At 36.1% G+C, this 16,353-nt stretch overlaps 1 protein-coding gene across 1 annotated transcript in view; it reads right to left on the minus strand.

Annotated features, from left to right (window-relative positions):
• Positions 1-16,141, minus strand: part of TRPA1 (transient receptor potential cation channel subfamily A member 1) — a 31,476-nt gene extending 15,335 nt beyond the window's left edge. The window contains 12 exon segments of the mRNA XM_066332286.1: positions 10-179; positions 1,472-1,572; positions 2,505-2,604; positions 5,618-5,666; positions 7,866-8,002; positions 9,260-9,405; positions 9,741-9,849; positions 10,269-10,376; positions 12,064-12,239; positions 13,300-13,462; positions 15,859-16,050; positions 16,052-16,141. Coding sequence (XP_066188383.1) covers positions 10-179; positions 1,472-1,572; positions 2,505-2,604; positions 5,618-5,666; positions 7,866-8,002; positions 9,260-9,405; positions 9,741-9,849; positions 10,269-10,376; positions 12,064-12,239; positions 13,300-13,462; positions 15,859-16,050; positions 16,052-16,141 — 1,541 coding nt within the window.
• Between the last annotated feature and the right edge of the window lie 212 nt (positions 16,142-16,353).

Raw genomic sequence — 16,353 nt, forward strand, 5'->3', positions numbered from 1 at the left:
GCTACTAACCTGGCAGCAAAGTGTAACGGTGACTTCTTGTCCCTGCTCTTGGAGTAGATGGAAACGTTGAGGCTGAGTAAATTATTTACAGAGAGGGCCACACCTTGTCTGCATGCATAGTGCAACGGAGTGCATCCTTCATTATCTTCATCCACGACGAGGTTTTTAATATGTTCCATCTGTTATCCCCCAAGAAGTACCCAAAAACAAAAGCATAGAATTACATCTAAATCTTTTCTGATCCATAGTTTCTAATAGCTTGCAACAACAGCATTAATACTCTAAAGCGGTATTAAAAAGGAAGAAATAAATTTAAATAAAAGTAAATTTAGGAACAAAGAGCACTTTTTTTTATCTGCTGGTTTGTGGGTCACCATTTTTTCAACCAACGACTCTTCAAAGAACACAGGAGTCTGCCATCCTGCATCCTGCATCCAAGCCACAGCACAATAAAGGAAATTCTTCTTTCCTCTCATTCCAACATAATGCTCATTGCTGGCAGCAGAAGGCGTGTACCAAACATAAAGGCAGTCTTACAGTCTACATTCAGTAGTAAAACCTCTGGCTGTCAAAGCCCAGCAGCTCACTGATTTATAGTGTAAATTTATTTCCCCTGTTTCTCTTTTTCATCTTCATTTACCCAAATTCCTTGTCTAACACTATCCTATAAAACTTTTCTTAAAGCAACTAAAAAACTCCCACCATCTAATCCACTTATTTGTCTGAATTATTAATACAATCAATAATCAGGAATTCAATCCGAGAACTGAGAGTTATTGTCACTGTTTTAAAACTGATTCACTACATCTGCTGAAAAGGGAGGTTAGATCCATTCTGAATTGCAATCAAAGACGTTCACAGATTTCAGCACATACTATGTAAGATGAGTTATATTTGATTCACATTTAAAAGGCTATTTCTGGAGCTCTGGAGGCCAGTAAATTTAATTTTTGCAGTCAAGCTTAGGCTCTATCAATATGAGTACTTCATTTGAACATAGCCAAATACAAATTTGTGTTCAAAATATTTTTAAAAACCAAATCCAAGACTTCATTAAAGTCCAGTCCATAGAAAGCTCCTGCAGAGTATGCTGCTATCTATAAAATTCTAGATTTTGACTGATTATGAGCATGTCTCCTGGTTTTACTGCATGCAAGCTGGGAAAATAGAAGTGAAAAGTTCTATATTTTATTGCCTACCTCTTGAGCTATTCAATCCCCCAACAGCAAAATAATTTATGGGATTATGTTATTCCTTTGCCTGGCAATAAGAAAACCGTATTATTTGCTTTGAAATGTTTTCATAAGAGATATGTGATATGTACCTCTTCAAACCATTTTTTTGTGACACTGGCCTGTTTAACAAGCATCACAAATTTTTACAAACATACCAAAATAAAATGGTAGTTGCTTTTTTCTTTACATTTTCCTAGTAAGGGTAACAGAAAGACATAAATTGATGCTTACTGTACCTGCAGGTATTTCTCATTCAGATGCTGTAATCCTCCAGGCTGCAATACGGTCAAATGCAAGAAATTCCGACCAAGATGATCTTTTAATGATACATTTGCTCCTAAATAAATATGGAAATAAATACCAGCAACTTCAAAACTGCAGTTTCTTGGCACGACATAATGTTTAAGACAAAGCAAAAATGTTGAACAAATGTTTATTAATCCATAAAATTTTATAAAATAATTTTTATAAATCTATAAAATATTCATTGAAGTGGACCTTTTTATGTATAATTTTCCTTCCCAAAGAAAATCACCCCTACCGAAACTCAGTTTTCATAATTTTCCTGTGTGTAAGCATTTTGTATTTCATCATAGCACTAAATTTTATAAGGGGCCCTTATATTCCAAGATGCTGATCACCCACAAATCAAGAGGAAATTTAAAGATGCAAATAGTCACCTCTTCTAATCTTAAAAGCTGTAACCTTTTTACGGTTTCAAAACTAATGATAAGACTTTTAAAGAAAATCAGTTATACTATTAACAAAATGAAATACAGTAATAATCACTAACTTGCACCAAAATGCAGAAAATGAAAGACATATTTCTCAAACATTTTCAAGGTGACTGATTTTACAAAACCACAGGTAAGGTTTAAATAGTGAGTTTTATCATTTAAAGACTGGTTGCTGGTATGAAACACAGCTCTGTTTAAGTGCTGTACTTATCCTGCAGTGCTGCTTACTTTGTGAGCTAAGTATTACAGGAATGGAGTGCCAGTGCCACCTCCACCTTGAGAAGTGTGACACATGGCATACACATTCTTCTACACCCTGTTCACCCTGTAGTGAAAGGGGTGAAATCATCACACCAGTTCCTCCTTTATCTCAAGGGATACCAGCAGTGTGCAGCTGTTTAGCTCAGCTGCTCCTGAGATGGATGCTGAAATACTGAACTCAAATTGAGAAGGAAGCTGGATGCAGAGTTTTAAAATGAATGAACTCAGCTCAAAGGAAGTATATATATAGTATGTGTATATGCCTTTTTACCTTTTGAAAGCAGTAAATTCACAATTTTCCATGATGCACAGGAAGTGGCCAGCAGAAGTGGGGATCGACCTTCTATGTCCACACTATCAATATTAGCCCCCTGAGAAAAAGAATTCCAAGTTTATGGTGATTAATGGATAAACAAAACTTTAAAATGTTGGTGCTCTTTATAAGCACAGCAGAAATACAGGGATTCTTAGTAATTCCAGATGGTCAAGATAAGTAATTTCACATAACATAATATTAAATAAAAAAAATAAATAAGCAAACACATTGCATCTCTCTATAAAACTGATAGGTTTTCTAACCATCAGCCACAGTCCAGTCATCTATATATAAAAATTCAGATGCTAAAATAGTAGTGGCCTGCTTCTAGGTATACTGAACTTACAGCTTATGATTTTTATTAGAGAACCTTTCCATGTATTTAAATTCTCAATATAAAATGCTAACTTGAAAACACCAGGATTGACACTATGGAAAAATGCAAAAATTGTAGCCCTTTGAATGATGTGGTCTTACCTATCAAACAATTACCAGACAAAACCCTTTCTAAACTTCTACACTGTATGAACATGATTCAAGAAGTAATGCTTCCAGAAATTAGTATATTTAAACCTTCACAGCTCAATTTACATTAGTTTTCTATCCTTCAGCATAAGTGATTTGAACCAAGTACATTTTGATGCCAAAGCAGTTGTATCCACAGGGGGGATATTTCATTCCGTTTTGTCTCCTTTTGCACTGACACATATTGCCAGGACTGTACGGTCACTATAGTCACAGTATCACTATGGTCATATCAGCAAAGTACTACTATAAGCACAAACATATTTATCTCAAATATCCCACCAAGGGAGCAGGAAGATACACGGAAACAAACCAATGAGATGTATATTTTATGATGGTTTAGATATAATTTTTTTTAAATACCACGTTGCAAGTCAAACTTGATGAGTTGAACAAAGTACACAAAAAAAATCTATTTTATTTCAGTTAATATCTGAAGATGATTGAAAAAAAGAGGAAATCAATGGCAGTTTTTCCATTAACTTGAATCATCTTTGAGTCCAGTCTTAATTTGAGAGAAAATTAATCACAATCCTGAGAAATATTTACTCTCTAGGATGGTAACACCTGTAATGTAGTAATAAGAAGCACGTAATAAATGTCTAATGATTACTTTACGACAGAGAACAGGAAGCTTCCAATATATGTTCATTAAATATTTGAGAGCAATACATGCAAGACCCTTTCCCCATTTACCTTTCTACAAGGTCAGACAATATCCTGAAATTTTTTTTTTCATGAAGAAATAGACCATTTTTATCCAAGTACCTCATTTGTTTCAATGAATACAGGGCAGAAATTTCCAGTTCCTTGTGTAATATTTAATCACCTTCCCACCAGCTAACATAATTGTTCAGCTTTCAGTAAAATTGAATTTGGCAGCATTCATAATTACTTATCACAGTAAGAAGTAACTTATATATTGCCATATATATTTACCACATCTATGATTCATCCGAATTAAGAGTTTGTAAAATAGTTTCTGAACTCCATCTAATTTTCCATTTCTGTTGCCCCAAATGCATTAACATAAATGAATTAAATGTATTAATATAAAAACAAACAGGCCAATTTTGTAGATATCAATAATCATTTATACCAATTTAATATTTCATTTTTCTTTTAGAGAAGATGAAAGAAGCAAAAGGGGGGAAAACTAAAAAAATGGGAAGAAAATGTGTAGAACTACTGCTAATTTATTTTTAATAAAATGTGAATATTTAATGCATAAAATAAATAGATGTTGTTCTTTAGGAAAACTAGAGAGCTTTTATGAACTGGAGCCTTTATGAACTGGAATTTGCTAGTCCTTTCAGGCAGTGACATTGCTGCACCTTTCCTTTTGCACCCTCATGTACACCACAGCAGAGGCAGAACCAGGAGTTCCAAGAGAGGAGGCAGCACAGGTTCTACATGCAACACTCCAATAACTCCAACTGGCACATTTTGATCCATTCCCAGACAGAGCAAACCAAAACAGTCCTAAAGCATCAAAACTGAATTAGGGAAACTGACAGCTGTATGGAAAGCCAAAGAAACTCTCAGCAAATCTTCTGTGGAAGAGGCCAAACTAATCAAATGGTACTCAAGGAATGAAAATTTGTTCTTAGCAAATGCACTGTTAAAGATATTTATGATATAATGTTTTGTACGTATAAACCTGCACATGCAAACACTTGTACCTGTATTTCTCAGGTAATAAGCTTTGTTGACAGTTGGTTTTGTGAGACAAGTATAAGTAGTCAAGTCTCACCATCTGATATTTGAATCAAAAATAAGCCAAACATCTAGTTCTAACTAAATCAAATCCCTACAACAGACTTTCTGAGAAAAGCAAAACTATATATAGAACTTCTTTTAGTATAATTGCCATGAAATGAAGTAAAAACCCTAAACACATATAAAACAAAAAAGAAATGTGATGATTTCTGAAAATGTCCCCAGCAGAGTGGGGCACAAAATGATTATATCAGCCTTAGTTTAATTGACACAAATGGACATTGGGAGCATAGCCAGTAGTATCCCTGAATACATTTCTTCTCTTTGTTCTCCATAATTATTCACTGAAGAAATACAACTGAACCACACAGAATAAAAAATATTTCCAGATCATGCACAAACTTTGATATATGGCTATGTGATCCCATAGTATTTCTATGTACAATCATTAAAGAAATGTTTTATTTCTTGAAAAAATCAGATGAAATGCAATGCATATTTAGCATTTATTTTTATATTTCATGTCTGAAGAGTGTAGGAAAACCACACCACTTTACCATATTTTGCAAAAGATGTTTATGAAACTTTTCTGAGTAAGTAAAATGGAAATGTAACTAACATCCCCTGTGTAACTGTGGGATGATATTATGGATCAACAACTACTGTTGTACTGTAACTCTATTATACATTATGAAATGTATATATATACCTATCTAAATAGCCTATACCTGACAAGACATTCTACTTTCTGAATTTCTCTATGCAGAGCTGCAGCAATAGATAGCAATAATCTCTCTAAGCATGTTGCTTCATTAAATATTTACCATTGAAATCAGATACTCCGCCAGTTCATAATGATCAAACAGTGCTGTTCTGTGGAGAAAAATGCAAAAAATACAGTCATATTAAAAAGGACAAAGAAGTTTCAAGCCAAAGGATAGTATTCTTCTTCATTTTCTAATATTTTCAGATAAATCAATTTTAAAATAAAGAGACAGAGGTATACCATTGTTACATAATTCATAAACTGGTTAATTTTTTTTTTCATAGAGTTCTCTTTTCAAACCAAGTTCAGTTCAGTTACTGCTTTCAAAACTCACTGCAGGAAACAAAGACCTCATTGGTAGGTAAACAGGTATTTTACCACTGATTTTTAAGAGAACCAGTAATTTCATATGTCAGATCATTCAGTGTGCCACCCAAGGTCAATACAGAATTCCATAAATTTTATATGTAGTTTTTTCCGAGCATGCCTGGAGCCTCAAATTAATTTCATTATTCAAAAATAATTTGGTTGTTTTTTTGTGCAATAATGCCAGTGTGAGGTTTAAATGGCAATGTCTAAACATGTATTCTGACTGTGGCAGCCAAGTCAACTTGAAAAAAATATGAACCAACTAATTGGTGTGAATTGGGTATTTGGAACTGATAAAAAGTTGTCGTCATTTACCAAAAATATTTTAAAGCTGTCTGTACAGTTGGAATCTTCTTCGGTTTTATTCTACAGTGACGCATTGAATTATGTATTACAGGAAAAAACTGGTCAAAGCATTAAAGTATAGCACAGTAAATACACACAGAAAAAATGTTTTAACAAGTCAGACCTCTGTGAAATATTTGGATTCAATTAGCAACACAGTTCCAAGGTTGTACTGTATCTCAAATGATAACAACTGCCTTAGCATTATAAGAGGTAATAACACATTGGATGCACTATAGTTAGAACTGATTGCTCAAAAGACATATTTTTAAAATCAAATCAATTCCAAATATGTAGAGATGCCTCCATTATTTATAGCAGACCTTTCCAGCCACACATTAATACTGAATGCCTCACAAATGGTAAAATAAATTCCAAGGTGACTGAAGAGAAAGCAGAGTTATTTTATGAAATATTTAGATGGAAACATGACAGTAGAAATGCAAAAACATCAAATCCTACCTGTGCTTCACTGATGCATTGTTTCTCAACAAGTTCCTACTCAGTTTTTTTATATTCTGAGATATTTGGGTGACTTTCTATCTTCGCAATGATTCTTGATAATATAATTTTTACTGTTTCATAGAAACAGAGATTAAAATAGTGTTGTCCTTTTTTTATCAAGCTTTTTTCAAGGACAATAATTTTCACAGATAAGGCAGCCAGTTATCTATTAAGTAGTACATGTGTCTGCACAACTTGCTTTGGCATTCTGTCATCACTTTATCTCCAATCATGTTCTTCCATGGTAACATTTCCAAGTGTACCCAAACATTTTCCTAATTTTACAACAAACACTTTTAATGTCTTCAGTTATCTTTGAATCATTCCGCTTTATATTGCGTCCAAAGAACAATCATTACCACTTACTTCATACTGTAAAACTTCTTGTAGAATAACACTGTCAAATGATTACAGTTAAATGCAGTGAAGCATATCCTTCTTGCAAAAAATTTATAGATGGGGATAAATATATATTCCATACAGTTGGGAGCCAGCATGTTTAACTAAGAACATCTCTCCTACGAAAGATTTAGGAAACTTCTTCACAGTCTGGTGCTCTGGTTTTAAATGGAGTGTGAAAGACCAGAAGTCTTGATGATTATTACATACACAAACACCATCTGCAACTTTGAAGTCACAGGGAAGTGTAAAAACATTCCCTTTTATGTGATCAGATAGAAAGGTTTTTTGAAAATAAAATATTATTTTAAAGAGTTCATATTATTTTTCACTCATTTTCTGGAGAACATCAAGTGATTTTATAAGGGCATTTCTTCCACGTTGTCATAAGATGTTAACAATGTTAATAAATTTGTTCCCCTACAACTTTCCTGGAGTAAATTTTCACTGCAAACTGTTAGTGACCATTCTTCGATATGGTTCCAAGGTAACATGAACTGCTTTTATTTTGGTATCAGCACCAAGATTTTTAACATTCTGACCAAATTTTTAGTTCTGTCATACTGCATTACAACCATCTCCCATAACACGGATAAGTTTCCAATTATTTGGGGGTTCCAAATGCAAGGAATAACTAAGAACATCGTGGCTCACAATTTATAGTGAAATCTGGCACAGCAGCTTCCTACCTGTGAAGCAATGTTTCCTTATTCCCATCTGCAGCATCAATAATGGATTCCTCCCCAGCATAGGATGACATCATTAGCTTTACAATCTCTGTTGCTCCTTGAGTGGCAGCAAAATGAAGTGCTGTACATTTTTCATTCTATAAATGGGTAAACAAGACAAAATACAAATATTTAAACCTCAGAAACCTAACTTTTAATCTATTAAACACACTAGTGAACCAGCCCAGGATTTGTAATTCATAAATGCCTAAATTTCTATGCGAGTAATAAAGCTTTATTTAACTATTAATTCTACTATTTAACTGTAGTAGAATTCCAAAGGGATTGAAAAAAACCAGAAAATACTAAAGAGATAGTTTTAAAGGACTACTATGAAGCTTCTTATCACTTTATACAAAGTCTCTATGATTTCAGATAATTATACTCTTAACAACCATTTGCAGTTTAATTAAAAACCAGATAGATGCAGCACCCTTTAATACAAGAGGTGAAGCAAATGAAAGCTACAGAAAACCATATCTAGGTCAATACAAATAAGTAAGAAAAAAAATGGGCCCATATAATACAGAAAATGCATTATTTTAAAATGTCATTAACTTCCTAAAATGGAATCCTCCTTAGAAGTAATTCTTTAATCAACTTTTCTGCAGGTAAAAAATAACATTGTCCCACATGCTAGAAAACTATTATAAACTAGACTCATGAAATAATTAAGCAATATACAGACGAATAGAACAATATTTGCCAAAATGGGATTTTGTTTAGTTAGATGGAACTAACCATCCATGGGGATATATGCCTATGGGGCTTGAATTTCTCATTTTTAGAGCAGGACCATTTTGGTGAATGCATTGGAATGGGCTTTTCCACAATGCCATAAGCATTCTCAAAACAGTTTTACCCATCTCAAAATCAGCAGCATAAATCACCTCATTCAAAAGCCATGTGTTCAAAGAATCAAACCAGTAAAAAAAGGCAAAACCATATTTAGTTTAACTTCCATGAGTTTTTTTCATCCTTGCATATTTTTCAAAATGTTTATTCATTAATGCATTTGGGTACAGACCCTTACACCAGCAGTAGTATAAAGAACTTGTGTTTCCTTACAAAGACACTGTAAAGGCCAAGGCAAGGCTGAGGATGGACACTAAGGATCAGAAAGGATCAGACTGAAAATTCCACTTCGAAGGGATGACCCTATGTAACCTGGGTAAAGAAACATCACACTTTGCCTGATTTGAACCAGAATTGTTTTCATTTGCTGCTCTCTCTGCTTTGCATTGGAAGAGAAAATGAACAATGATTATCTGCTCATCTTTTTCTCATACCACTCAGAGATTTAGAGATAACTAGGTTTTATAAAAAAATCCATTTTGCACCAATCTGAGTTTTACCTGTTTTAGATCAATTTGGGCTCCAAATTCAATGCACATTTTAATCATTTCGAGGTCGCCACTCTGAACTGCCAAATGAAGTGGACTGCATTTTCCATTATTGGTAAAATTGATGTGGGTTTTAGCAGAGTGACCCAATTCTTCACCTGAGAAATGAAAATAAATGGATTTTTTTAAAGTGAGAATGATCTAACAGAAGATATAAGGCTTTCAACACAAGCATATTAAGTGTGCAATAATATATTCTCCTCTCAAAATATGAACCTGTCACATCTATCCTTTCACAAGGGATGAACATACATTTAGGAAAGCAGCTAGTTTGCTGCTGCAATCATACAAAAGTTGTCGGCATAAATCACCCATATTGCAATAACTCCAATATTTTTTTGTAAGTCCAAACAGTTATAATTGCTTGTTTTCACAGTTATTTGAGAACAAAAGCAGAAAATTGGTACTCAATGCTTGGAAACGTTGTATTTACCTTTCTTCAAAAGAATTTCCAGACATTTTTTTGCACCTGAAAATGCTGCTGCATGGATAGGCATACATCCTGTTTTGTTTTTTTTACATATTTTTCCTCCATTTTCAATCTGAAAAATAGTGTCTCAATACAGCTTAATGAAATACAGAAAAACCTGACAAATGAATATACTATTACAGATATAAGGTAGCTGTCTCCTTTTTTTTTATGTTGCATATATATTATGAAGTTTATATACAAGTATCTTTTGCATTTTATAGCTATACAATGCATGTGCTTCGTTCTGTGTTCTCATGACCTTCAAAATCAGTTTTTTTCCCCTAAGTTGGCCACTCAGATAGCTATAGATATAACATACCCTCCCAAAAGATTAAAGTTTCTTAGTAACCCATGCAAAGCCAGTTGAACACTAGGTCCCTGATTAACCTTGCTGCACTGGACAAAGACCAAACCCAGGAACAGAACAACACTGCATCAAGGTAGAGAGAATCACCTCAAAAGATATAATAATTATACAATTATACCTACCAGGAGTGTCAGTGCTTCAGGATTGTCCTTGTAACACGCTACAATTATAGGTGTGTTCCCTGCTTCACCTTCCAAGTTAATATCTGTACTGCTATGTTGGACTAAAATCTAAATATTTAAGAAAACATTCAGTCAATCAAAAGCCAAACACAACAGCAAAAGCCTAGTCCATTATTTTTGGTGCTTACAACCCATAGCACCCTTGCAACTTACTCGTTTTGCATGCCAAAAGCCCACAATGCATTGGCAGTTGAGTGAAAAATGCCAAAATATGCTGGTGAAAAATGCAGACATAAACAGACAATTCTTTATCTGCCAGTAGGCAACCAGATAACTAAGTTAAGCTCTGCACATAACTACAAAGTATTTTAAAGTCTGATTTAACAATTTCTCAATTATAGGAGAAAATATTTTCTGTAGCACATTGCAGATAAGGATTTTTTACTGAAGTTTTAAAAAGAAAATTCTCTGGCAAGTGGCAACGTTCTGGAATCTGCTTAATTGAACAGTAAAATGAAGGGAGATGGGTCTTGATGAAAACTGGGACTTGCAGTCCTGAAATCCTGCTCCAGTCTCTGTTAACAGCTGACACTGAACTATCAGTACCATCAATTATCTCTATGATTGCTTCCAGGACTTTTTGAAAAGCAAAGGATCTGGAAATTATAATGACCATACTGGTTTACTTATTCCCCTGGCTACATATTTATTTAATGGTCTTCCAGTAATTTCAGTTATTTATTTTCTCTGTACTAGAAGAACTGGTACATTTAATCACTCGCAGGCAATGTGGCAATAAAAAAACCAAGGGACAATTGGTTTGAATAAACAACAGAGTGGAGAAAAAATGAGAGCACAGATTTAGTCAAAACCAAAGCACAGAAGCTGATAAAATGCCCATTTTAAAAATGTCATTGATTTCAGATTTCATTGTTCTTAATTCATAATAAATATAGATTTTGTAAAAGATTTGTGAATACAGATTAGTTGTGAATACAGATAATATGTGTTTCTTTCTTTTGCATGGATGAGCTAGAAAAAGAGACAAATTTAAAGAGAAAAGGAAGTGTTGCAATTTTAAGGTTGTATTAATCTAAAAAACTTAAAAAATTAAAAATTTTAAAATTCTAACCCTACGCTGCATGTGAAGTGAAAACATTCTCATTGCACTTAGGCAAATGATCGAAAATTATGCTGCCTAAAATCTCAAAGCTATTGCTGTTTTACAAGGTTCAACATGGGCACCTTAGTAATTTCTTCACAACATATTTTTGTGTTTTTTAATTGCAGATTTAGATCTGCTACCATTCAATTGGTTATTAGAATGTTGGTTCTAAGAACTCTGCTTTCTGACTAGTTTTAATCTGCTTTTTATTTTAAAAATACACTAATTTCAAGAATGTTAATACTTATAAGATTCCCTATATAATTGTAACAAGCAAAGAAACAGAACACTATAATTTGAAATACACATGTTTACATGAAGTTTCCCTTTTAAAAAGAACACTTTTAAAGAAAGTTCCTTGTGTCTGGAAAATTGAAAAGCCTTTTCTGTGAAACATAAGGACTACTATCATAGCACAAACATCAGTATTTCTACAAATCAGTAAGTTACTTTTTTTACTGGCAGTGCCAAGAGGACACTAGCATTTCTGTAGGCATCATGTTACACACCCTGCTCACTAAAGAAAACATATGAGCAGATATGGCATATAACAAGGCCCTGGTGCTGTGCACATGGCTGCTGCCTGAGCTACTTATCAAGTGTGTATATTTACGTGGACTTTAGACTTACCTTCACAATTTCATTGTGCAGGGACTGAACAGCCATATGCAAAGGTGCCATCATATTGGAGTTGAGAATGTTTGGGTTGGCTCCTCTGCTGAGAAGCAAACGAACGCTTTCAACCTGGTTTTTTTTCGTGGCCCAGTGCAGGGGGGTATTTCCAGAAGAATCCATCACATTTAATACTGGGTCAAAGGAGAGAAAGCAAAACAAAACAAAAAACAAAGCAAAAGCATCCAATGTTCTGATTGCACTGAAAAAACCCCAAAGCAATCTCCAGTGTCAGGTTTAGGTCTGTGCTACTGCATCTCTTTGGAAAAGGAAAGGATTTCATGAGATGCAGTTCATTGTGCTAAACGGATTAAATATTGTGCTGAATATACAGTATTGGTGAGAGGAATGGAGTGCTGAAATGCCTATTTCTTGCCCATTATTATACATGTTTTTCCTCACCCAAGAGGTACTTGATTTACCTCTCTCCTTGATTTTCCTTTTTCCTATATTATTTGACTTTGCAGCTATTTCTTTAGAGGCTGCACAGAATAAATGAGTGTAAATAACCAAAATTAGATGTAACAAATAAGAGCTGGCAAACTGTAAGAAAATTAAAGACCATATCTGCTCTGTTTCACTTCAGAACACAAAAGTAAATCAATTCACACTGATTTTAAAAATTATCCATTCTACACATACATTTTGAGCTTGAAAATTAAAGATAAACTTCTACAAATACCCTAGAAAGTTAGGACTAAAATGACAGACTGAAAATAAAAAAAAATATCCTTCAGCCAGAATAATCTAAAATTAGATTGGCCATCAACAGGTGAAAAAACCAAGCTTTTCAGAGCCATTGCAGGTTTACTCAGTAGCATACAGTCTATCAGTGGAGCCCAACATAGTTCACAATATTTATTATATAAGAGACACATTACATGAATAAGGAAGAACAAAAGTCTTCCGTTCAATCATTGCCATTTTCTTTTTCACATCTGAAAGCTATGTATCTGAGTGTCAAACAAAATAAAACATACTGATTCACTGCATTAGAAAGAAAAGAGTCCTACATAACAAGAGCGACCCAAACCACACCTCAGGCAGTGCAAACTGTGGCAGAGAGTTTGAAATATATTAGAATCTATGAATGGAGATAACACTTATCAGTCCTGCCTCAGTTCGGTAATGGACATCTTGGTTATTCAACATTTTTATTGTGCTAAATAAAGTAGTTAATAAAATGTGTGGTACCTTCATAGGAAGAGTCATCGATGATCAACTGCATTAGTTCTATTTGTCCTCCCTCTGCAGCGTGATGCAGTGGGGTGGCATTTAATTCATCCACTTTCGTAAGCCCAGAACGATTCTTCTTAATGAAGCTCCGTAGCCTGCAGGCACTTCCATCTGAAATAACCTGTTTTGGGTAAAAGCACATTAATTTTCCCATTCTCCTAAAAGGCAGGAAGTTAGCAGTGCTATAATGTGTTTTTGTGGGCATGCTACCACTCAAAACTCCTGCCCAGTTGTTTGGCCAGAGGTTCACAAATCCTGATCAGATTGAGCCAACAGTGAAACTCTGATTGGTTATTGGTTTAACTGACTGCAATATAAGATCCAGATGAGAAACAGTGCAAAATGAACAGAACTGAAAATCCTCTTGAATACAGTTTTCTCTTCTGTAGTAAGATCAAGATCACTCCTTCGCCATGGAAAATCTCAAAGAAGCAAGTTCATCACTTATGTTTTTATAATCTTTCTTGCAGTGGCCATGTAAATTAAAAGAGAGGAAAATTAAAAGTCTTGATAAATACCCTTTTTTAGATCTTTTTACAGAGACCGATACCGTGTCCTTGGCTTTCAAGTTCAGCCATTTGGCTTCTGTGATGTTCTTTGTATCAGAGAAACCAAAATATTTTTTAATTTCAGCATCATGCTTAGAACATCAGACTATTATCTCAGCCTGAAACAACTCAGTATCTTCCCAGTGAGCCCACTGACAGCTTGATACACTCCAGGTACTATGCTTTACAACCAAAGCCCACTGTGGAAACTCCGCTGATTATTATTTTATGATAGTCTCCAAATATTTTTGTTGAAGTTATTCAAACCTCATATTTCCGTGTAAAGAAAAGTGATAGAATAACATGATTGCAGTGGAATGGGCAAGAATTTAAGAGGCAGATACTAAAAATTAAAAGAGAATAATAAAAAAAACTGGTTCAACTACATTGGGTGGGAAAAAAAGGGAAAATGCAAACCGTCAAATGGTGTGTAAGCAAGCAAAGAATAAAAAAAGGGAATTCCCTAAAATCACTACTCCCTACACTCCTGCAAAAGAAAATGAAAACTTTGCTCTCCAGGATCCCCTGAGTCACAAAGACTCAACAATTTTTGCCATCCTTAAGCAAATATACATTACATGGCAGCCCACTCATGTGCTTGAGCACGTGTTTAACTTCATTCAGCTTAATAGTCCCACTGACCTCCGTGAGGTTACTCATGTCAATAACGTCACAAATGTGTTTAAACATTTGTAAGACTGAGGCCAAATACAGGGCTGGTATCTGCTTCGAAAGTGCAATCAGAAAAAGCTAATTGAAAACATGTGATATTGTGGAAAGGATATTTAAAATTAATTATCTGTCACAAAAATAACAGCTCGATTACACGTGCAATATCTATACATTTTTAACACACCAAAAAGCTGTCTAATAAAACTTTATTAGAGAGCCCAGTATTTTCTATTCCTTCTAATGTTCTACCTTTATTATTTCTATTGATCCAGACCACATTTTTCCGCTTTTAACACTCAATTTTTTTCACCATGTTAGACAAAATGTGGCATGCTGGTAATTTCTATCGACAAAAGTAAAACTTATCAGCCAATACTGCGGCGTTTCACTAACAAAATAAGAAATAAAGAAGTCAGTTAGGTGTTCTCAGTAGTTGGGCTAGTTAAAAACAGCAAAGCAAGCTATTTTAAACAGGAGCAGCTCCTTTGCCCTGTACCTGAACAGCTCTGTAGTGACATATCACTCATCAGAGTGACAAGCCATATTATGCTGAAGAGGTGTTGCTCAGGTCTACAGCTAGCACACAGAAAACAGATGTGAATGGAAATTACCTCAGGAGGTATTTAAACCCATCTACAAACTTTGTCAAATTTGTTTAGCCTGCTGTTAAAAATTTCTGAAGTTATCCAAATCTTCCATCCTGCAAGCAAACTCTTCCTTTGCTGAATTATTCTTATACTTACAAAAGGCTTACTAAAGTTTGCTCTAGGTCTGCCTAGCAGCAAGACAAATCCCTGACTTCTCACCGTATTCTCTATTAAAAATGGGAAGATATTATGCCCTTCCTGGCTGCCGTATCACTTTTGTATGTTGCACTGATGGTTCCCTTTCCCTTTGTAACAGCTCCAGCGCTTCTGAATTCTCTTTCGTGTCATTTTTATTAAGATTATCTATTAATTTCCATCGTGACCTCGGCTCCCCTCTAAGAGGGGGTCTCTTTCTGTGCCCCCCTGTGTGGGCTGTGTGTCAGCAGCCTGCCACCCACACGCTCCTCCGCCCGCTCCCCTACCTTGCCACACAACATCAGTGCCCTGTGCCTTCACACCGCACGGCCAGAGCAGCTCCCAGCCGGTCTCCGATCCTCCCTCCCGGGTTATTCAGCGAGCGGACAGGGTGTCCCGGCGGATCCCTAGGACAGAACCCAGCCGAGCCCGCACAGCCGCCTCCAGAGACCCTCCGCACCCTGACCCCCTACCCTCCACCGCCACCCCTCTCTCCCAGCCCGGCCCGCACGCACCTTGAAGACATCCTGCGAGGCGACGGAGGCGGCATCCGCCTCGCACACGACGCCCTGGTAGGAGCTGGCGGCGGCCGCCTTCTCCCGGGAGCGGCAGAGCCGCAGCAGAGAGCGCTTCATGCCGCCCGCCCGCCCGGCTCCGAGCAGCGCCGCCCGCTCCGCCGACCTGCGAGGCGACACGGAGAGTGACGGCCAGCCCGGGGGAGGCGGGGGAGGCGGGGAGAGCAGGGAAAGCAGGGAAAGCAGGGAAAGCAGGCGGGGGCCATCCCGCCGGGGCGGGCATCCCTCCGGGCGGCGGGTCCAGCCGCGGGCGGGCGGCTCCGGGTGCGGAGCGCCTGTGCCCATCGGGAGCCATCGCCTAAAACAGCGCTACCTACACTGCACTGCCCTCCCGCCCCCACAACAGCGACTCGAGTTTTCTGCTGTTAGCTTCTCTGTGTGGCCATAACTTTTTTTTTTTTTTTCCTCAGAATTTGTTTGACCAGCCAGTTTGAG

This window comes from Sylvia atricapilla, chromosome 1 (genome assembly GCF_009819655.1).
Source record: "Sylvia atricapilla isolate bSylAtr1 chromosome 1, bSylAtr1.pri, whole genome shotgun sequence".
Taxonomy (NCBI): Eukaryota; Metazoa; Chordata; class Aves; order Passeriformes; family Sylviidae; genus Sylvia; species Sylvia atricapilla.